Source organism: Marmota monax, unplaced genomic scaffold (assembly GCF_021218885.2).
Source record: "Marmota monax isolate L192 unplaced genomic scaffold, Marmota_monax_Labrador192_F-V1.1 WCK01_AAM20220418_F8-fsc00087, whole genome shotgun sequence".
NCBI classification, from domain to species: Eukaryota; Metazoa; Chordata; class Mammalia; order Rodentia; family Sciuridae; genus Marmota; species Marmota monax.
The window spans coordinates 1,816,334-1,839,679 of NW_026693476.1; the positions used below are offsets into that span (position 1 = coordinate 1,816,334).

The following is a 23,346-nucleotide window of genomic DNA, read 5'->3' on the forward strand; positions in this document are numbered from 1 at the left end:
AGGACCCACTAATAAGAGTAGGTCTTTGAAGTAAGGCCAGAGTCATTTAGAAATCCTCATCCACCACTATAGCATATAATTTTTCTTCCATAAAATGCATATAGTGAGATAAGGAGTAGGGAACAGCAAAACCAATTTGAAATGGCATGTCTGAATAGTAGATTAGAGTAACTCATTCGCCAAAAGGTTCCCATCTCAAAGAGGTTTAATTTGCACTTATATCTTAGAAAATATTTTTACTTTATAGAAGAGGCCTTAGTGTTCATAAATATTTTTTAATTACAGTGTTAGATGGGTTTCACACATATATGTATCTGACTGTACTTGAGGAGTTGAAGAAAGATTAATTTTGGGTAAGTTTTAATTAAAGTAGGCCCTTTCTTCTAAGTTGTTGACCAGTCACAGTTTGAATAGCAGTGAAGGGGAAGTAGAGAAGTCCCAGCTGATAGTCTACCAAGCTGAGATTCAAGTGGTGGCATTACCTTGGGAAATTGTATTGATCCAAGGTGTATTGATCTGTTTTTGTTATTAACAGGTCTAGTAAGACAGTGGCCACCACACCAAGAGATGATTGTTCTTTAGTGAGTGGCTTCTACTAGCCAAATTCATAAGGATCACATAGATAGATCAGAAAGTTTGCTTATTAATTTGTAGTAAGAATTATAACTCCTAAAAGCAAAAATCATTATTTTGGTATGACCAGCATAGAAATTACAACTGATACTAAATTACAACTGTAATATTTCTTAATGAATATGGATCATATCCTGTGATCCTGTTCATCCATCTTTGTTAGAGTGTTAGCTTACAAAAGGGTGGGGGTTATGTGCCAGTCAGTCAAATATGTCTACCTTTTGATGCTTTGGCATAAACTATCTTTGAAGCCAAATAGAGTCTAATTACTTCTTTTTGCTTATGATCACTTTCTACACTCATCTTGATTTGATTTCACATATTCCATTTCATTATTTCAGTTCCACAAATGCCTAAATCTTACTTCAGTTTCATTCTCAAAAACTAACATTAAGCCATTTTTTGAGTTCCCTAACAGTTATTCCAATCGTGGCATTCAGTCTGTTTCATTTACTGTCTAGTTTTGTCCTTGGCTCTCTGTTGATAGTAGGATTTTTGTTACAGACAACCAAGAAGAGGAGGATGAAGGCTTGGGAGTCGATCTGTCTTTCATTGGCTCTCATGCTTTCGCTCGAATGGAAGGAGATATTGATAAGCAAAGAAAACTGATCCTTCAGGGACAATTATCTGAAGCAGCCCTGCAGAAGCAGCATCAAAGAAAGTAAGGCAAACCTCTCTGGACTGTTAGACACATGAGGAGATGAGAAACAAGAAAGGGACCTGACATCTGCTGAAAGGTTTATATTCGTATATAATGTGTTCTCCTTATTCTTCCTGACAGTTCAGTGAGGAAGATACTATCCCATTTTGTAGATGCAGAGCTGAGCGTTAAGTAATTTATCATTGGTCACAGTTAACATGTGGTGAAGCCAGTGCTCAATTGCATTTCTGATTTCAGAGCTCCTGCTCCACCTGCACTAATTGTAATGTCTGCATGTGACGTTATAGTCTAAAAATAGAAATTAGGAAGAGAAAGGCAGTTGCAAAATTTTTTACTCTACTTTCTTTTAATTAAAGTTCTGTTGAACTTAATAAGAGTTTTATTTCTCCCCAACTTATCCCAAGGATCTTACAAACATCTAGCATATTCCATTGTTCCACATATTTCTAAAACTAGATGCAACTTTTGTACTTTTAAGCTTTTTCAAAGATTAATAGTCTTAGTAAAGCTAGCTGCTTTTTGAAAAATTTAAAAGAAAAAAATAATAAACTATAAATAACTACAGTTCATTACCTTATAGGGTAACATTTCACAAACTTAGAGAGCATTAAATAAGATAATATAATGAGTTTAATGCAGTACCTAGTATTTGTCAGGCTCTTAAAATTGGTCACTGCTATTCTCTTCAATACTGAACAAGTCATGGTATATTTTTCCTTTGAGCTTTGCTACTGGACTACTCTCATCCTTCAGAATCCTGTCCATTTGCCAGGCTTTAGTTCAGAAGCAGCTGCCTCTGGAAACTTTAAAGTCTGGAATAGATGTCTCCTCCTGTATGCTTTTTCATAGCTTATACTTACACTTACCCAAAGCATAGCATAGTATTTATTATACTGTTTTGTAATGATGTATGGATGTTGTTATCCTCAGTGTATAAAATGGGAGTTGAACTCAACGATCCCTGGAGACCCTTACATAATTAAAATTTTATGTCTCCTTAGTCCCAGGTATTTTTCCAATTTTATCTTTAAAAAACAAAAGCAAATTTGCCACTAGGGGGCAGCAGTGAATAGCTTTTCCAAAGGACACAGTCAGGATCAAATAATTCTATGGTTTCTAAAGTTGGTTCTGTAAGAATCATCTGGCAGATAGTTTTCTTTAAATCCAGAGACTGTATTTCCCCTCACATGACTGTGACCTATGTATATTTTAAAACATGTTCACATCAATCATACTTTATGCATTGCTAATGGATCTTTTTGATCTCAGATTCCCTTTGCACTCTTACAAATTGTTGAGGACTCCCACAGAGCTTTTGTCTACGTGGGTTGTATCTGTCAATATTTATTGTGTCAGAAATGATTTATTGATTCATTAGAAACTAACCTATAACCTATAATTTTTTGAAAAATAACTTTTTCATCTAGTGAGCATACCACTGTTTTGGATTTCTTTTTTTTTTTTTTAATCTTACAAATATTTTGGTGTTTGACATAATAAAAAACATCTGGATTCTCATATTAGCATTCAAACTATTACAATAAGTTGTTTTAGATAAAAGTATATGAAGATAATCTGACTTCACCTAAGTATATACTTGGAAAAGGACAAAGAGTATTTTAATAATCTTTTCACACAAACGGGAATATATTTCTTTGACACTGCACTAGAATTTGACAAATGGTAGTTTCTTAAAGTTCAGTTGTGAGATCCAAGCCCTATCCATGAATATTTGTACTATGATTAAAATATGTTGTTCTATACTGTACTTTGGACAGATTTTAAAGTAGGAATTTATAGCATGACTTTATGACATACATAAGTCATTTAGAAAATATTGATTTGCTGAAATATTCAGATCTTCTAATATTGACACATTTCATTATATAATATCAAAATATATTTGCTAGTATCAGCACCAGCCTCATTAGAAATTATTGAGGACTTTATTAAGAACTGTCAAGCATGCCAATACAGATTTTCCAGGGTATTTTGTGTGTGTGTGTGTGTGTGTGTGTGTGTGTGTGTCTGTGTATATATGTGTATTTTGTGTAACCATGAGTCTTATCATTGTCATCAAAAACTGCTGGTTATTTTTCTTGAAATAACAGGATTGTTTTATTCATTTTTGAGGCAACAATTCATGTTGTATGACCAGTTTGTCAGCCAGTCTTTGAAGTCAGTGATATTCCATGAAAAAAATTAGCTAGTTCAACTTGCGGCTCAGATAACCACATAGTGCTTTTCTTCAAGACATCCACATACTTCAGTATCCAGAAGTGCTTTATGTGTTCTTCCCATTCTGTCACACATTAATATTAAAAAGATGTTCTCTGCAGTTGATTTAATAAAATTATTAACTTTTACTTTTTATCAAAGACATTCGTATATGAAAATGGCCTTTCCCCCCATGAATATTTAGCATTGAAGAATCCAGTGGCTGCCACTATAGTTTGGTGCCACTGCCTTGATTTGTGCAAGGTTGTTACCAGCCATTTTTACCCAACAGTTGCTTTTGCATTGACAGTGCTAACATCAGCACAGTGAAAATGGAAATAATGTGTTAGTATTGTTATGAAAATAGTTTTAACTTTGCAACTTGCTTATGATGTCCTTCAGCATCTTCAGACCCATCTGAAAACACACTTTCCTGGTTTGTGGTCTCACCAGTACTTTGTAGTTGGAAAGAATTTGGGGAAACATCTGGTACAGTTGAATTCATAGTCAACTGTAAGAATCATCAGAGGTGCTTGTTAAAAGTCCATGGACCCCACACCAAAACTCCTGAATCAGAACCTTTATGAGAAGGACTCAAAAATCTTCCTTTTGCAGCTTCTTATTACCTTGTATCCAAAATCATTGATCTTGTGTGACCCCTTTACATGGAGTAAACTGACCCAACAGATGGCTGACCATAGATACAACTGATTGAGGAAGAGCCTTCAAAGTGGCCATTTGTAGCATATCTCCCTTCTCTATTACCTTCTTTAACCCATTTACATAAAGTTCAGGGTTTTAAAAGACTAAAGATTTTTCTGTTTTTGTTATATTGTTTTGTTTTATTTTGTTTTTCTATTCAGAAAGAAAGAACTACATAGTTACCTTTCTCAAATCAGTCAACATATTTTCTCTCTCACATAATTACATATCACATACCTTTTTTATTTCTTCATAAAGTGGTACAAATAGCCTAGAATTTTTTAAATTTATCTTTGAGCTGGTTTCTTATCTTTTTTTTTTCTAAAGAGTTGATTTGTTTCACTTAACAACTACTAGTTCAAGCCACTATTAAAATGAATATATATTTACTGAGTTCACACTTCCTGGAAAGGAGTCCCTAGAAAAGAGATAACTTCTAGGAAGAAATACATATTCTATAAAACATTGCCCTTTGTGCGGGTGGAGGGCCTTGATCTAGAGGGGCAAATGTGTTACATAGTGACTTTTTCCATTTGGTTCTGGGAGACATTGGCCACTTATTCTTTAAGATAATATTCTAGGTACAGACTTAAATAAGGTAGTCCCTGATTTCTGAACATTTGAGTCACCCACACCTACCTTCAGATGCCAGAGGCTTTAAGGCACTTTGAGGCAGACGTTCTGAACAGCCATCAGAGTTGTGCATGTAAGTTAGCACATAGTTGTAGCACAGCCTGTGGATCCAAAAGCCTTAGAGCAGAAAACAAAGACAGAGCACCTTTGCCATTCAGTTCCCTTGAGTGATATGCAATACCTGAATCAAGCAATTTCTGATTTCATATTTATGTGTGTGATGATTGAAGATGAGGTCTTGTCTTATATCTGTAATGCAGAATACTTATAACTGATGTTAAAATAAAAACTTGAGACAAAATAAATTTGTTCATTCTAGCAAAGAAGGATTCATGACTCAGGCAACACTCAAAACCAGAAGAGGTTCAGAGAGCTTTTCTCTAGCTGTGTGAGCAACGAGCTTTTATAGGCCCAATGCAGAAGCAAAGTCAGTTACTTAACTGTCGCCTTATTTGGATATGATCCATCTAGTTGGCAGGTTGTGATTGGCTGAAGTTCAATTTGGTGGTAGTGATGGTGATGGTGGTTGTTGTTGTTTCTCCCAAAATTAATCAGATAAAGGACGACCTCTTAATTAAGTGTGGGTGTGCCTGTGTAAGGGTTCCTGGTACAGAAACAAACCCAAGGCAATGACCTGCTCATTTTGCTTTAACAGTAAAATAAACAGTGCTTCTCAAAAGTGTGAGGAGGTCTGTGAGTTCAAACTATTTTCTTATTACTACACTTACTTTCCCTTTTCAGTCTCATTCAGTTTCAGTGACATTTTCTGGAGGCTGCTTAACCTGTAATGTAGGCAATAAATTAAATGCTGAAACAGATAAGAGAATCTAGCAGAAATTAAAGAGATTTATAAAAATTAAGAATATAGTTCTTTTCCTTAAACACAGCTTTTTTCATGATAAAGTTTTCATTACATAATAGGTTTTTTATTGTTTTTAATACTGTAGAGACAAGTAAGATATATTCCTATCTTATGGGAATATATTAGAATGGAAGCAGACATTGTAAAAAGTAAGTAACTCTTGTATTGACAAGCAGAGAAATTTGGGGAATACAAAAAAGGATGTAGTTATTTCTGCAAAGCTACGAGGGACAGGCCTGTACTCCTTACCCCACCTCCCACCACCCCTGGTTTCTTTCTCAGCATACATATTTGATTGATAGAGTCTAGACTTCTGTTGGGTTGCTTGTCTCATTCTGTCTTATTACACAATTGTCTTTGTAATATGTATCTCATATATTCGTCATTAAACTCTCTGAAGCCAAGAGTCTTTTTTCATCTCAAGCCTCAAAAATAGTTGCGTAATAGTCATGTCTGTTATTTCATTCAGCAAAGATTGAGTCCCTTCTTGTATCCATGAGTTCCACATTTTCAGGTTCAACCAACCACAGATAGAAAATGTTCAAGGAAAAAAAAGTTAAAATAACAATACAACAATAAAAAGTAATACAATAAAAAGTATACAATATAATAAAAATACAGTACAGCAACTACTTACATAGCATTTACATTGTATTATAAGTAATTTAGAGATAATTTAAAGTATACAAGAGGTTATTTATAGGATATATGCACATACTACACTATGTTATACGAGGGTCTTTAGCATCCACCACATTCAGCTGTTGAAGTAGGCCCTTGATACCCAAGAATGATTATATACTTTGAACTAGGACCTTTGGTACCCATAAAATATTTAATAAATATAGATATATTTTTCTCTTTAGGCTTATGGAGATGATTTAATCATAAACCAACTAGAAAATGGTAGAATTATTCTTTTTTTAAAAAAAACTCTATGCTTTTATTCTCTCCCTCTCATGTTTTTTGATATCATGATTGCCATGTTTTGATATTGTGTATCCCTTAACAGATTAATGTAGCTGCTAGTAATTTTGTTCTTTAACCTTTGTATTAAAGATATAAGACATTATATTAAGCAAAATAAGCCAGGCAAAGAAAGATACATACCACATGATCTCACTTATACGTCAATCTAAAAACGTTGTACCCATAAAAGCAGAGAGTAAAAGGGTAGTTACCAGGGGCTGAGGGTGGGGAGTGGAGCTGGGGAGAAATGTTGATCAAAAGTTACAAAATTTCTCTGAGGCAAGAAGAATGAGTTCAAGAGATCTATTGTACTATATAGTGACTATTACTAAGAGCCATGCATTATATACTTGAAAATGGTTGAGAGTAGAATTTTACGTGTTCTTGTCACGCACAAAAAAATGAATAACAAGTATGTGAGGCAGTAGATATGCTAATTATCTTGTTTTCATCATTCTACAATGCACACATATATCAAAACATAATATTGTACACCATAAATATGTACAATTTTTATCAATTAAAGAATATGGGCTGGGGATGTGGCTAAAGCGGTAATGCTCGCCTGGCGTGCGCAAGGCACTGGGTTCAATCCTCTGCACCACATAAAAATAAAAAATAAAGATGTTGTGTCCACCGAAAACTAAAAAATAAATATTAAAAAAATTCTCTCTCTCTCTTTAAAAAAAAAAGAATATAAAGTTTTTGAAAAGGAGAAAGAATAGTGGAATTGAAGACTTAATGTGTGTAACCTAGGAAATTAATATGAAAATATGGAATAGTTCATATGAATTAGGGAGAATTACATAAACATAGGTCTTTTCTTGACTTTCAAATTATATATTTTTTCAGTTATATTTTAAACCAAAATTTAAAATTATTGTTTTTGACTTCAATTTCCATAGATTGGCAAGTCACTAAATTTAAGAAGGCAGTCAGTAGAACTAATGCAATACAAAGTGTGTTTTTCAAAAATAATATAAAACTAGCAGGCATAATTACTTATTAATTATAATCTATATGTAATAGTCTTCCTGTTAACTATCCATAATTGTGTGATTGTAGTTTATAGCTGAAAGGTGTATCACATAAGCAACATTTTTTTCAGATGAGGAAATTGAGATCTGCAGAGGTAAAAGGACTTCAGTAACACTACACTAAAGCAATAGGATTAAAATTAAGGTCTCCTCTCTCCCAGTTGAGCTCTTTTTGTTTGTTATTGGATATTGCCATCTGTGACCCAGACATTTCAAAATTGTTTTGATACATTTTGGTACCTTGAAAGCTACAGTTTGGAGGGGGTGGGGAACTGAGCTTTCTAGAAATCTAGAGACCCAAATTCAACTTCAAATTTAACTGCAACATGAACTGGCCACAACTCTAAGACTGACTTGACCATTAATCTTTTGCAAGTCTTCTCCCTCTGAGACCTTTACTGTTTCTTCTAGCTTTAAAATCCTCCAGGCCAAAACCAAATGTGATCCATATGATCTTGTATCCATACAATTAGTTTGATTAACCAATCATTAAATAAGCCTTGACTTCCCTACACAAAACTACCTGGCTCTCTTGTCGTCCCACATTACATGTGTAGCACTTGCCTGTTTTTCTCAAAAATGAACTCCTCAGGGCAGGGATCCTATTATCTCTTAACTATAATATTCTCAGTAAAGTAAACACTCATAAAACTTTATTGAATGAGTGAACATCAGTTTTAGAGATCTGGCATTGTTTCAGGCTTTCTCTATTTGAATTTTTGTAGTAAAGGAAAATAATAGTATTTTTAAACAGTGTTAGTTCAGGTTCTTGATAGCTTAGCCATTTATCCGTGTAGTCTTTATTTGATCATAAGGATTCTTTCAGTTGTGTAGTCTGAACACCTTGTTTTCTCTCTAACTCACAATTAACATACAATTCTGCATGATACAATGGCCTCTTTAACTCCTTCCTCATTTTAATAAAACATTAATTTGGGGGATCAGGGAAATATAGTAAAAACTGGTCCCATTTGCAAATCAATTTGCAAAAATTTATTTTAATCATTTTCTCTTTTATTTGTGTAGTTATAATCGCTGGTTATGTCAAGCAAGATCTGAAGATCTGTCTGATATTGCTTCTTTGAAAGCCTTATACCAAACAGGTAAGCGTAATTACTTATATGATGACTTATTCTTTTCATGAATTAGGAATCCTACCCAGCTTGCTATTTGAGAGTTGATTTTTCTCTATTTCTTTAGTGCTAATGCAGATAGTCTATGGCCTTTATCTAGATCTTAGAAATAATGTACCAACCTATAACATTTTCAACTTATGGTCCTATATTGCCAACTTTATTTCTTCCTATTGTCCTTTTTCTTTAAAAAAAAAATGCTTTTATAAGTATCTTATACATACTTGCTATTACAAAATTCAGACCTTACATAAATATATAATGACAACAGCAAAATCTTCCAGATTTCCTTTCTTTCTTAATTATATTTCTTTTTCTGACAGTACTCATTAATTTTCAGATTTGATCACTGTTTAGTTTTTCCTAGATCACTGATGTTGTTTAAAGTTGTGGTAAGCTTGAACAAAATGTTATTTATAAAAATATCATAGACTATCCCTGATTTAAAATTTTTAAGAGGTCTTATCTTAAAAGTCAGTGCAGTAATCAAAACCACATAAAGCTAAAGAAGGAAAGAAAGAGAAAAAATGTTGTTTTGTTTACAGTAAGAGAAATCTAAAGATGAAATTTGAGAAACTCAGATTTCTTGGTTGTCATTCTTTTAAATATGTGTGGAATATTTTTTATGTAGTCAGAGCCAGGACAATAATGAAGTTTCTGGGTGCTGATTACATTGTCTGTTTCTAGGTGTGGATAATTGTGGTCGAACAGTGATGGTGGTAGTCGGAAGAAACATTCCTGTAACATTGATTGATATGGACAAGGTAAGCCGTAAAAGAGGTTCTCGTTCATAAATAGTGTTGATTTTTAAAAGAAGTAGGATATGAATTGGGAATCAAGGCTAAAAACATGGTGAAGCTGAACTGTGTATCAGGGAAGCAGCCCTGGTTCTGTGAGTGAGCTGTATTAAAGTACTGGAAAACTGAAATATGATCTCCAAAAGCATGACTGCTCTGTTTTGGATATAACTGGCAAGTGTTTGGTTGGACCATTCTGTATTGTAATGGTAAAATCAAATTTAGACTCTTTTGAAAAAAGAAAATTAATACTTGGCTGTCTAAAAGAGAATAAAACAAAAACAGTTTACCCAAGGTAGCATAATTTCATAATCCATTCATTGGAGGTCAAGGAACAGAAACAGATGATTCCTAAAAGAAAAAATAGCTGACAACTGATAAATAAAAATAAGATAACTCAAACTGATTAGTAGTCCAAAAGAAGTGAGTCAAAATATCTTTTGTCCTTTTCAAAATTAGTCAAAACTTGTAAATAATAATGTCATTAAAGATGAATCAACACATAAAAGTGATCACACCTATTGACCCAGTAATTCCATTTATGAGAAATTGTACTAGGAAAATAATTTAAAGTACGGAAGTAAGTGTAAGCCCTAAAATTGCCGAAAGTGGAATATTCAGGTAAGGTATGATTAAATGTATGAGATAAATATATAGATTTTCTTAGAACATCAGTTTTATTAGAAACTACAAAGGAGAAAAATAACTTTAACTGATCAATAAGTATTAACCACACAAAAATTATATACCTAAAAATACAAAATTATATATAATTGTAAAATAAAATTCACTTTTGCAAAAGCTAATAAGTATTTCAGCTAAGTCCTCAAATTCTTCATCACTGGTGTTTGAAGGGAGAAAAAAATGTGAAAGTATTGAACCTGGAATATTATTCAAAGGTCCATTTATAGCAAAAAGTTATAAATTTGAATTTAAATTATAATTAATTATCTAATGGATTATTGTGACACATTCAGAAATGGAATATTCTATAACTCTCAAACTCTGAATGGTCATAGAGGGGAGTACAATAGAGAAAGGTTTACAACATAATATCAGTAGGAGAGAGTGTGCAGTAAATTGTATCTAAACTGATATTGAGTTTTTGTTTTTGTTTCTTTGTTTTGTTTTAAGCATTAAGGTAAAAACTGGAAGTAAATATCTCAAAATGGATTTTGCTGTTTGGGAGAGAATTTATATTATAGATTTTTTCATCATACCTTTTTATAATGACAAAAAAGCTAAAGATGGGGAATTTGAAAGCAAAGAGAGGTATCCTAATAGTGCTGGTTTGGGAGTAAAAAGTGGACAGAAAGAATACAAAGAGGAAGTCTAGTAAGAGGAGAAGTAGAACTTTAAAAATATATACACACACAGAGAAAAGGCCCAACTGCTGAAAACTACATTATTTAATTTCTATTTACAACTATTTGTTTTGTGTACTTATTAAAGAGTATGACACACATTCTTAAAAATAATGTGACTAATACCAATTAAAATTTAAATCCCTCTGTTTGATTTTGGTGTGTACTTGCATGGTAGCCTGGATATTATATAAATTTCATATACATAATAGATACATTGTGAGGTCCAAACCAGGCAACAACTAGAAAGATACTGTATTTTCTTAATGCCCATCTCTGTCGGCTCTGATAGCAGTTGGATCCTATTCCATGTTAAAGCCAAGGTCTCATCTGAGGAGGAATTGGAAACCAGCCTGTTCTATGGTAATCCTTTTGGTTGTTACCTCTTACCTTCCTCCTTATAATTGTTTACAGTTAAACCACTGTGTCATACCAGCCCTGCTCATATTGGGTGTCTGTTTTTGTTTTTAGTGTTTTCTTACATTTCTTGTAGTGGAATACCTTTCTCTTTTCAAACTGCGTCAAACAAAATTTTAGTCTTTTTGAGCACTAGAAATGCTACCCAACCTCTTGCTACCTACCATCGAAACTTGTTCCAATTTTCTCATTTAGATCAGCATTAAAAATGCTAAGAAATTAGCCCTTAAAGTGAGTCACATAAAGCACTAATTATATTCTTTTATAGTAATCCTTTGGTTACATCAGAGCCATGAGTCTATATCTGAGTAGAGACTACAAGGAATTTGATCAAATCCAGGCAGAAAGTTCAAGAATTGTTAAAAGTCTAGAAATTCTACTTCTAAAGATTCTGATATCTTTATTCAAAAGAGAAGAAACCTGGTAGTTGACTCAAAAATTCTTTCCAGGGGTTGGGGTTGTGGCTCAGTGGTAGAGTGCTTGCCTAGCACATGTGAGGCACTGTGTCCATCTACAACTAAAAGAGAATTAAAAAAATAAAAATAAATTTTTTTCAACATATGAAAAGTTATTTCACAAGACATAGACTGTTTATTCTCTTCTATTGGGGGATTGTACCATAGCTTTTGTAAGAATTACTAAATTCTGGGATGATTCATTTTCCTGAAGATATTTTTAAAGAAAATTGATGCTCATCACCCTGGCCTGTTCATCTGCAATGACTGGGGCATAGATTAGTCTTTGGGTTTTTCCCTCTCTCGGCCTCTGTAAATAGACTACTGTGCAAAATGATCATTACTCCTCCTTTTTCTTCCAGGCTCTCTTATATTTTATCCATGTAATGGATCACATTGCTGTGAAAGAATACGTGCTAGTATATTTTCACACACTGACCAGCGAATACAATCACCTGGACTCTGACTTCCTGAAGAAACTCTACGATGTTGTTGATGTCAAGTTAGTTATTTTTGTAAATTATAAAGGGAGATGTAGTTTCTTTATTTTCTAGTTTGAAGCAATAGCAAACATTCTAATGTATTCTATGAAAGGGTATTTCATATGAAATATTTTTATCATATAAATTAGTTATAGGCCCTCTTTAACAGATTTATTTTGCATTAATTGATTAAATGAATTAAATAAATTAATTAGATTTATATGTATTATTTTCCCACTTTTAAATACCTTAAAGAGGATTGGGCCAATCTTTGTGTAAGTAATAAAAACTTACTGTTTATTTTTATTGTGTATCATACTTACCAATATATACTTATGTAAACATTATTTGATTTGATCTAATGATCCATGAGATTGTTAGGAGAAATGCTTTCTGCATTTGAAAGATAGGAGAATATTGACATTCTGAAAGGTGAAATGTGCTGTCCAAGGACTCACAATAGTAAATGCAGAGTTTGGACTTAACTACCTACTAACTTGGAGCTGGAAAATTTATTTATGTTAAACCATATTACCCATGAAATGACAATTGAAAATTTAATGGAAAATATATATCACCCCTCTACAGCAAGATCAAATGTAATGTTTTAAACTTTTCTCATTAATGTATTTCCAAATAAAAATGGCACTTTACGCTCCTAGTAACTATTTTGTTATTTTTAGCATCACAGTGTCTTCATGGATTATATTTTACAATTAGGGTACAAAGAAGGAAAATTACCATAAATTTATAGCTGTTTTGCTCCTCCCATTAAATCTCAGATTAATTAACAATATTAATGTTTTCATTATCTAATAAATGCAGTCTTAACCTGCTCTGAATGTGAGGGGTGTGTGTGTGCGCATATATGTATATAAATGGAAACTTAATGCTGCTCTCTTTGTCCTTCTGCCACTAACCAGCTCTTTAACTTGGATTAGGCCTCAGATATAAAAGGAACAGTTTATACTATTTCTCTGAAGTTCTTACCAATAGCCTCATGTGACTCAATAATAATTGTTGAACTGTTGGGAAAAAAAATCTCACGCACACCTTTTAGAAAAGCTAGATGAAATAGTGGATAAGTATGATTCTGGAGCAGTATGGCCAGGGCTTATTTCCTGGCTTTACCATTGGATGGCTGCATGACTTTAAGAGGGTTAAAACAGGCAATAATAGTACTCATCTCACAGAATTATTACAAGTATTAAGAAAGAAAGCCATTATACTATATGTGGGATATCGTAAACTCCGTTGAAATATGACCATGGAAACTTCTAGTTTCTAATTTTTGCTGTAATTTTAAGTGGTTTTAATGTTATTTAATTCTTATATCTGATTCCAAGTGATTCTATCACTGTATAAAAAACAACACATGATAAATGTGTTAAACATAAGTTTATTTAATTTTGTGTTTACCTTTAGGTGGTAGGGTCTCTCTCACAGCCCACAGAAACTTGGTGTTTTCTGTAAAACAGACATTTTAAGTGATGAAATATTCTCAGAATTTCACCTAAAATTCAATACACAGAGTTGCTTCTAAAATATTTTTAACCTCCCTGAATATATTTATATATATAAGAGTTAATTTCTGTAATAGTGACTAGTTTTAGGAATGACTTATATTGACCCTTTTGTTTGTTTGTTTTGGTTAGATACAAGAGGAATTTGAAGGCTGTTTATTTTGTTCATCCAACATTTCGTTCAAAGGTATGGTATTTTTCTTTTTGGGCTAACTTCTAAATGCACTGCATGCTCTGAATATTAAGGTAAAAAGTTTCAGCATTTTACTTATTGCTGCCACCTTTGTAACTGCTAATTGTTTGTTTGCCCTTCCTTTTTAATTGATCCCAAGTTGTGGTCCTAATGTTTTGGTTGTGTGTGATGTTAGTATCTTTTGGAGCAACCTTTTAAGCCTTTAACTTCTCAACCTGTGCCTCTTGTTGCTCTTTGTTCATCTGGACTTTGCTCATGCTGTCAATATGGAATATACTTACTCCTCTGCTTATGGCTGACTTCTGCTTTCCTTAAGATCTTGGTTCAATAGTTATTGTCTACACAGAGCCTGCCTTGATTAATCCTATAGGTAATAAATACTCCTGCATCATATCCCTTAAAGTCCCATAGTCTTCTATCATTGTTATGCTTTTGTTCTGACTATTTAATTCTCTGCCTTATGTTAGCTTGCAAGATCCATGTGTCCTAGAATATAGCTGTCTTGCTCACAGTTTTATTCCTAGTATCTGATCTGACGCCTTAACTTCACCAAGACATTTAGTCCCTTGGTCCTTTTACTTTTTCTGAAAATGCCATCCTTCTTGCTTTTTATTCTTCCCTATCTATCCTAAAACACCTTGCATCACTTCAGACTCTGTTATCAATGCCTAAACTAACCTGTGACCTCTTACTCTTTTGTCACACCTGCCCATGAAACCTCAGCTTGACCTAATCCATTGCTCTGCTTTCTTTACTTCTCCGCCTGAGTTGAAGAACACTGGTGGAGAAATCACACAGCATGAGGAGTTGCAGTCTTGACAGACTCAGAGTTGCTTTCACTGGTAGAGGTATTTTGATGTTTCACTGGACAGAATATTTCATCTCCTCAAGTCCCGTCCTACCAGCTTTTCCGTATTCCCAACAGGTAGCTTTCCCTCATTCTCAATCAAGAAATTGAAACCATCATAGATAACTTTCTGCCTTCTTCCTCCCAACTCAAACTCACCTGCCATCTGTTTCTATCATTGCCTCCCTTTTCCCTTTCACCAAAAAAAAAAAAAAATGTGCTCCTTCTTAACAATGGATACTGCTGTGCTGTGTGCTCTGGCTCCCATAGTAATAACTGTAGCTGGTTTTTTTTGAGCACTTACTATCTGCCAGTTCTTTCCATGCATTATCTTGTTTAAGCCGTACAATGTTTCTAGAAAATAGAGAGTGGTAGAATTCCCATTTTACACAAAAGGGAATTAATATTTATATTACGAGATTCCCACAAGGCCCACAAGGTGACCAACAATGAGTAGTAGCAAATACTGGCTGAATTTGAATCTAGGCATTTTAATCTAAGAGTATACACTCTTTTGTTGTTGTTGATGTTGTACTCAATCACTGAGCCGCATCCCCAGCCCTATTTTGTATTTTTTTAGAGACAGGTTCATGCTGAGTTGCTTAGCGCCTCACTGTTGCTGAGGCTGGCTTTGAACTTCCAATCCCACTGCCTCAGCATCCCAGAGCCGCTGGGATTACAGGCATGTGCCACTGTGCCCAGCCTCTACACTCTTAACTACAGAGTGTTTGTTTCCATTTCTTTGGAAATATCTCTTCAGCAATTAGCGTCTTTCTCCTCTTTCACTTTGCCAGATCTAAATCACCAACTCTTAAACATGCCACAGCATCTGTTAGTCTGTTCCCCTTGACAGCCAGAACTTATTAGTTAATCTATGATTTGTAGTCACCATCTCCATTTTTCATACACTTTAAATTACTCTGATCTGTTCTGATCCCATTGTGCCAGCTAAAGCTGTTCACACAAAAATCACTGATAATCAGTGTTACTATATCCAGTAAATGCTTTTCTGTCTTTATGTTACCTGCTTTCCCTACAGCCTTAAATGGCTGATCACTTCTTCTATGAAACAGTTTATCTTGGCTTCTTTGAAACTTACTTCACCTGGTTCTCCCCGCTTCTAGCTGCTCCTTCTCAGTCACTTTTGTGGACCTTCTTTCTCTACTCATCCTTTGAACACTAATGTTCCCAAGACCTCTGCCCTCACCTTTCATTCTGTATCTTTTTGTCATCTCTGTGTTTTCAGAAACCCTTCAAATTATATGCAATCCCCAATTACATGATGAGGAATCCTAATGTTTAGAAACATGGTTTGAGATGACCTGAGTTCTAATCCTTGCTCTACCAACCACCAGTTTATCATCTTAGGCACATAGTGTAATCTTTCTGTGTTTTACTTTCATCCTGTATGAAATGGAGGTAATAATAGGGTCATAGGTCATTGGGAAAATGAAGTGAGTTATTACATGTAAAATGCTTTGAACATTACTTAGCATATCATGTTCCCTCAATAAAGTTAGCTGTTATCATCATTTCTAGGCTCTAGATCTGTGCATTGAACTGCTCATTAGGTGCCTTCATCTAGGCCTTCATGTAGGTATCACATGAGGGAACATGATATGCTAAGTAATGTTCAAAGTAGCAATTTTTTAAGTCCCTAAGCATCTTAGTGAGTCACTGTCTCAAAATAAAAAAGGATTGGGGATTTTTCTCAGTGGTTAAGTGCCCCTAGGTTCAATCCTCAGCACACAAATAAAATGTATATATTAGCAACTGATGATCAAGTTGAAATTTAAAAAACATATCATTTATATGAGGATAAAATATTAAGTAAGTACATAGAGATAAATTTGACAATGTAAAAGACTTACATTCTGTATAGTTTTATATGCTGTAGAACACCAATGGAGAAACTGCAGACCTAAATAAATGAAAACCTGTACTGTATTTGTGAATTGGAAAACTTAATATTATTATTTCTTGATAAATATGTAAATCTAGTTCCAATCCCAACCAAAATTTAAGTAAGTATATTGGTAGAAATTGACCAATTAACTCTGACATTCATGGGACAATGCTAGGAATTTAAGGTAGTCAACCATTTGGAAAAGAAACACAAAGTTAGAGAACTAACACTACCTGCTTTGAAAGCTTATTCTGTAGCTACAGTACATGAGATGGTGATACAATGGCACAAAAATAGACAAATCAATGGAACAGAATAAAGAAAGACCTAACTGTAAAATTTTAAACTTTAAATTGCAGAAGAAATTATAGAAGGAAAATCTTTGTGACCTTGAGTTAGGCAAATATTTCTTAAATATAATACCAAAAACATAATCCATTAAAAAAAAAAAAAAAAAGAACCGGGTGTTCGCCCTCTAATAGACACTGTTCGGAGAATAAAAAGACAAGTTGCAGCCTAAGAGAAAAATCAGCGTACACCATATACCTGATAAGGATTGTATCTAAGACATAAAGAAGTCTCACAACCAGTAATTAGGAAGACAATGTGGAGAAAAAGGAACACATACATTGTTGGTAAGGCTGTAAATTGGTGCAAACACTATGGAAATCAATATGGAGGTTCCTCAAAAATCTAGGAATGGGACCACTATACGACCCAACTGTATTACTCCTTGGTATTTATCCTAAAGAATTAAAGCCATTATACTAGAGTAATACATGCATACCCATGTTTAAAACAGCATAATTTACAATAGTCAAACTATGGAATCAGGCTAGGTGTCTATCAACAGATTAACTGGTAAAGTGTGGTATATATATATATACACATATATATATGTATGTATGTATATATACACACAAAAGTGTGGTATATATATTAAGTTTTATTCAGCCATAAAGAAAAATGAGAATAGTCAAACTATGGAATCAGGCTAGGTGTCTATCAACAGATTAACTGGTAATTTGCAGGAAAATGGGTAGAACTTGAAAATATTATGTTAAGTGAGAGCTTGGAAGGTCAAGGGTCATATGTTCTCTCTCATTTGTGGAAGCTAGAGAAGAAAAAAAAAGGTAGGGAGTGGTTCATGAAAATCAAAGGAAGATCACAGTAGAATAGAGGAAAGAGAGAAGGGGAGATAAAGGGGAAATACTGGGGAATGATTGGCCAAATTGTATTGTTATATTGCGTGCTTGTATGAATATATAACAGCAAATCCCACCATTATTTACAACTATATTGCCCCAATAAAAATATGGAAAAAAATGAAACTTAAAAAAAATAATTAGGAAAAAACTCAGTTTAGAAATAGGCAAAGATTGTATAAATACTTTACCAAATATGATATTCATATAGGCACATAAGCACATGTTCAACCTAATTAGTCATTAAGAAATACAAATTAAACTCCATTGAGGTATCATTACACTCCTATTATTACACTCTCACAATGCTGATCAAAATTTAAAATGCTATAGGTACTTTGGCAAACAACTTGGAAGTCTGTTTAAAGAACTAAAACATCGTCTACTATGTGATACAGCCATCCCACTTCTAGGCATTTACCCAAGCCAAGTGAAAACATTCATATAAGAACTGACTATACACAAATACTTAACAACATCTTCATTTGTGATAGTGAAAACTATAACAACTCAAATACCCTTCACTGGGAGAATTTATAACCAAAGTCTGGTATATCTATACACTAGAATAGTACTCAGCAATAAAAACCACAAACTTGATATGTACAACAACATAGATGAATCTCAGAAATGTGTTAGTAAAAGAAGCCAGACCAAAATGGAGTACATACTGTATGGTTCCATATATTTGGGAATGATGGATATGTTCATTTTATTAGTCATAATAATGGTTTCATGGGAGTGGGGGTTTGTATGTGTTTGTCAAAACTTAAATTGTACATTGCAGTGGTATCTCAGTAAAACTACAATAAAATGCCACTACACTGCCACCAGAATGGCTAAAATTAGGGGTTGACAATACCAAACATTGCCAGTGTCTTGGAGCAGCTGGAATTCCATGTATCACAAGTGGAAGTGAGAAATTTGTGCAACCACTGCGCAGAAAACTATGGCAGTTTCTTATGAACAAATCATATACCCTGTCTATCCCCTGGCAATTTCAGTGCTAGGTACATGCCCAGGTGAAGTGCAAACCTATACCCACAAAAAACTTCTACAGCAGTGTTTATAGCAGCTTTTTTATAATACCCAAAGTCTAGAAACAACTTTAGTGTTTGTCAATAGGATCATGAATAATTAAACTCTGGTATATTCTTGTAATGGAAAATTACTTAGCAATAAAAAAACATTTACTACTGATAACACACCACAGTATGGATGAATCTTATATCTTATATAAACTTAAAGAAATGTTACGTAACAGTCAAGCTGTGTGATTCCATTCATGCTTTGAGGTTCTAAAGCAGACAAAACTAATCTGTGATAGAAAAAAAAATCATGGGTTTACTTCTAGGGTATGGAGAATGAAGAAAAGGGCCATGATGGAACTTTCTGGGGTGAGGACAATGTTTTTGACCTTAATAGTAGTTTTGTTTATAGAGTCTTGTATATCTGCTTGACAGCAAAAGTACACTTTTCATTTCATTGACTGAAAATTTATAGCAAAGAAACTTAACAATATTAAACTGTAATTAAAGACATAAGTACTGTATTTGGGGAAAGTTTGCTGATATCTGCAGTTTGTACTTGGAAATATAGCAGAAAAATAAGATGAATTGATAGATGGATATAGGGATAGATAAATAATTTTGGGAAATGGAGAAAATGAGAGAATAAGACCCATGTGTAATAAGACCCACCATTATTTTATAGTAACTCAAAGCTACAAATGGAGTGTTTGCAATTAGGAAATGAAATTAATAGATAATAAAACCATCAAATCACACTATTATGATTTCCATATAGTTCAGATCTTTTCTAGGCCACTCCACCCTAAGAGGTATTAAATTGACAGCTTGTATAAATCACTCCCCTTTTTCTTCTTTGTAGTTTACTAATAGAATTTAAACCCACCATTGATTCTGGCCTTAGCAGATTATCTGAGGACACACATGTGTACTGTCTTTTCATAGCTTATATTGATTGTTTTGTGATCCTGCATTTTTGGTTTTGCATTTTTGAATAGTTGAGTGAAAGAATCCATAGAACTCACAAAATATATCAATAATCCTTTCCCGAATTTTAAATTTTCTTGACTTTTAAAGTAGTAGATACTAAGTAGTGAAAGTTTACTTAAATTAATGTCTGTTAGTTTACATTATAAACATACTGAAAATTTAAAGTTAAGCTATATAAAACTCAAAAACTAAAAAAAAAGGTAAAGACAATGCTATTGGGTCTCCCTGAAAACTTTTAACTGACTTTCCACTTATATTTTTGAGAAATTTTCTCCTACCAATACCTGGAGTATGTAAAAGATGTAATGGGAGAAAATGTCAGGGAGAATTGTTCCTCTTTCAAAAACTGTATTCCTAAGAGCAGTGTCTGTTCTTCCCCAACCCAATCTCTCTCTCTCTTCCACCACCACCACACCACCATATCAGTATAGTGTTGTTGTTGTTTTTTAAATATGTAAGAGTCCTCTTAAAGAATTGTATTACTTGAGGGAGACCTTAAAAATCACTATGTGGAACTTCTTCATTTTATAGATGGAGAAACTAAGCCCAGACTAAAGTGTAATTTACTCTTGTTGTAAAATGAAGGAATATTATAGCATTCCTAAATAGTAAGGCCAGAGACTCCTATAAATCTATTCTTTGATTCAAAAAACACTAAATTCCTTTGATGTTGTGTATTAGTTCTTACGAGTATATAGGAATATGACATTGAATAAGGCAGTCCCCATATTGGGAAGCTTACAGTCTATTTAGAGATTAGCTAATACAATGCACAGTAATATGAGTAAAAACAGCTTTGTCAGGACACTTAGAATGAAGATTCCTTGCCAGCTTTGGATAGAGGGTGGTCAAAGAAAGCTTCCTCATGGAGACAAATTTTGTTATGAATTCTCAAGGACAATTAGCCAGGCATAGAATTGAAGGAAAAAGTATCAAGGGCTAAATGAAAAGCATGTAAAAATATCCCAAGGTAAGAAATCATGACACAGAAATTCCCTGCATAGCTTCTTAGCTCCATATTTTAGATCTTTTCCAAGTAGCAGAGGTATTTGCATATAGTAGGTATTCACATGTTTCCTTTGGACCATTCATCACATGTAGCAAGCTTTGCCTTAGGTAGTTAAGATTAGATTGTTAGTTATTAATGATCTAGCTGCTCTATTAGAATCTTAGCTCTCTTTAAAGGAAAAGACATGTGAGTTATCCTGTCACATACAACCCCAGGTCAGTTCTTAGGACACACCTGTGGATGTTTATCTCCTTGCACAACAGTACCTCCTAACACATCCTTGAGGTTTCTTCCCTGTTCTACCCCTATGATCTTTGATTTTCTTGCTCTTTCTAGAATCTCAAAACTCGCAATAGTGTCTTCTGTGATGAATTATGGAGCTCCTAATCTGGAATTTTCAAATCATCTAATCTGGAAAAAAAATTATAGCAATAAAGTATATAATAGATGTGTTAAAACAAACTGATTTTGTCATGTTATTCAGTGACTTGTTAAACTCACTGTTCTGGTGAAGCCAAATACTTCCCTTAGCACCTGCCCATTGCCTCCCTTCAAATAAACTTGGTAAAATGGGAGGGGAGAGAGTACAGAGGATACTGCTAGTATTTGAAGCCCTTTATCAATCATTGATGGTATATCTAATGTAGAAAAGTGACCCAGGCCATAGACACCACTATAAAATAGACCTTATCTTCATTCATTCTTTAACAAATACTTGTGAACTCATGGCTCTTTCTGTACCTCATAAAACTATCCTTCTAGGATCGTCTGCTAGGTACCAGGGAGATTATAGAAATGATTATAGCCGAGGGAAAATCCCTTTGGATTGGTAAGGGAGAAATAATGGTAGGATGAGATTTGTACTGATTCGGAAGTTCGAATAGGATTCTGATAGCAATAACTAGGTTTAGTGTTTTCTCTGTTATTCTATGCCTCTTCTTACAAGTAAGTATGAAGACATATGTCATGTCAGGGGCCTAAGATATGTAAAAGCTTTGGGAACAACCACTGAAGAATATATAGAGTGCCAAAAAGAAATGAACCAAATGATTGGCATCCGTGGTAAGCACCCAAAGTGACATGTATTTATAATGTACCCAGTTTCTACCTATTCACGGTATGTTTTTCCAGTACCCTGAAAGTTCATATGCATGTTACCAACTTCTTAATAAAATGGGGGTAGCAACTATATCACCTACCTCATAGTACTGTTAGTAAATGTGAGCTAATTTATGATTGCTGATTTAAATAGGTAACCAAGAGTAGGTGTTAAGTTCTAGCTATCATGTACCTTAAGTCAATCCTTGCTAGGAGAAGTCTCCCCCCACACCCCGCTTTATTTTTCCTTTTTGGGGAGCATATGTAGACTTATATATTGTACAGTGAAATGAACAAAGTGGCTCTGCTTCTCTAGGTGATTCACTTTAATTTACTTCAAGAAAGAGACCACATGTCAAGTGTCAACCAAAAATATATTTGTCCTAAAATATTGGCAAAAGTTTCCTTTTCAGTCTCATTTGGAGATATAAAAGGGGTTTTTGAGATTTGGAGATATTAACCATTTTCAGAGTACCAGAGCACCAGTGATTGCAAATAATGCAGTGGATTTCACAGCCACCCACAGAAGAAGCATACTACACACACAGGAGTGTATATACATATAATGAAACAAAAAATTATGGAAATAAAACTTATCCTTACTTCAGTCCATAGTAATTGTTATTCTACTTTCTTCTGTTTCTAGTGTTGTTCATAATCTTTTAAAGTGATTGCATATCACACTGATGAATTACAAACTGCACTTTGGAAAATGCCAGTTACTAGAAGATTTTGAAATATAGTTTTTATCTAGTATAAATTTTCAAAATCATGTTTTATGGGTTTTATGGCTATTAGCTTAAAATATTTTTCTCTTCTGTTAATCAGGTATCAACATGGTTTTTCACCACCTTTTCTGTCTCAGGACTGAAGGATAAAATCCACCATGTGGACAGCCTACACCAGCTATTTTCTGCCATATCACCGGAACAAATTGACTTTCCTCCCTTTGTCCTTGAATATGATGCCAGGGTAAGTACCTCTCAATCTCACTCTTTGTGTAGTATAGTAAATATCTATACAGCTGCTTCTGTGATCACAACATTCTACCATTAGAAGATACTGATGTAGCATAGTGTGTTTTAATAAGCTTGATAATATTACTAATATTCTTTTCCTACAATAATTTGAGGAAAAGTCTTTGTCCTAAGAGGGTTTTTTTCCAGATAAACATTTCAATGTGAG

General features: G+C 33.8%; 1 protein-coding gene across 3 annotated transcripts in view; it reads left to right on the forward strand.

The window, feature by feature from the left end:
* Window positions 1–23,346, forward strand: part of Gdap2 (ganglioside induced differentiation associated protein 2) — a 54,087-nt gene that overhangs the window by 26,651 nt on the left and 4,090 nt on the right. For all 3 annotated transcript variants that reach the window (XM_058583590.1, XM_046458181.2, XM_046458182.2), the window contains 6 exons: window positions 1,138–1,294; window positions 8,741–8,817; window positions 9,535–9,611; window positions 12,243–12,382; window positions 14,018–14,072; window positions 22,990–23,133. In XM_058583590.1, the coding sequence (XP_058439573.1) occupies window positions 1,138–1,294; window positions 8,741–8,817; window positions 9,535–9,611; window positions 12,243–12,382; window positions 14,018–14,072; window positions 22,990–23,133 (650 nt within the window). The remainder of the gene's footprint in view (window positions 1–1,137; window positions 1,295–8,740; window positions 8,818–9,534; window positions 9,612–12,242; window positions 12,383–14,017; window positions 14,073–22,989; window positions 23,134–23,346) is intronic.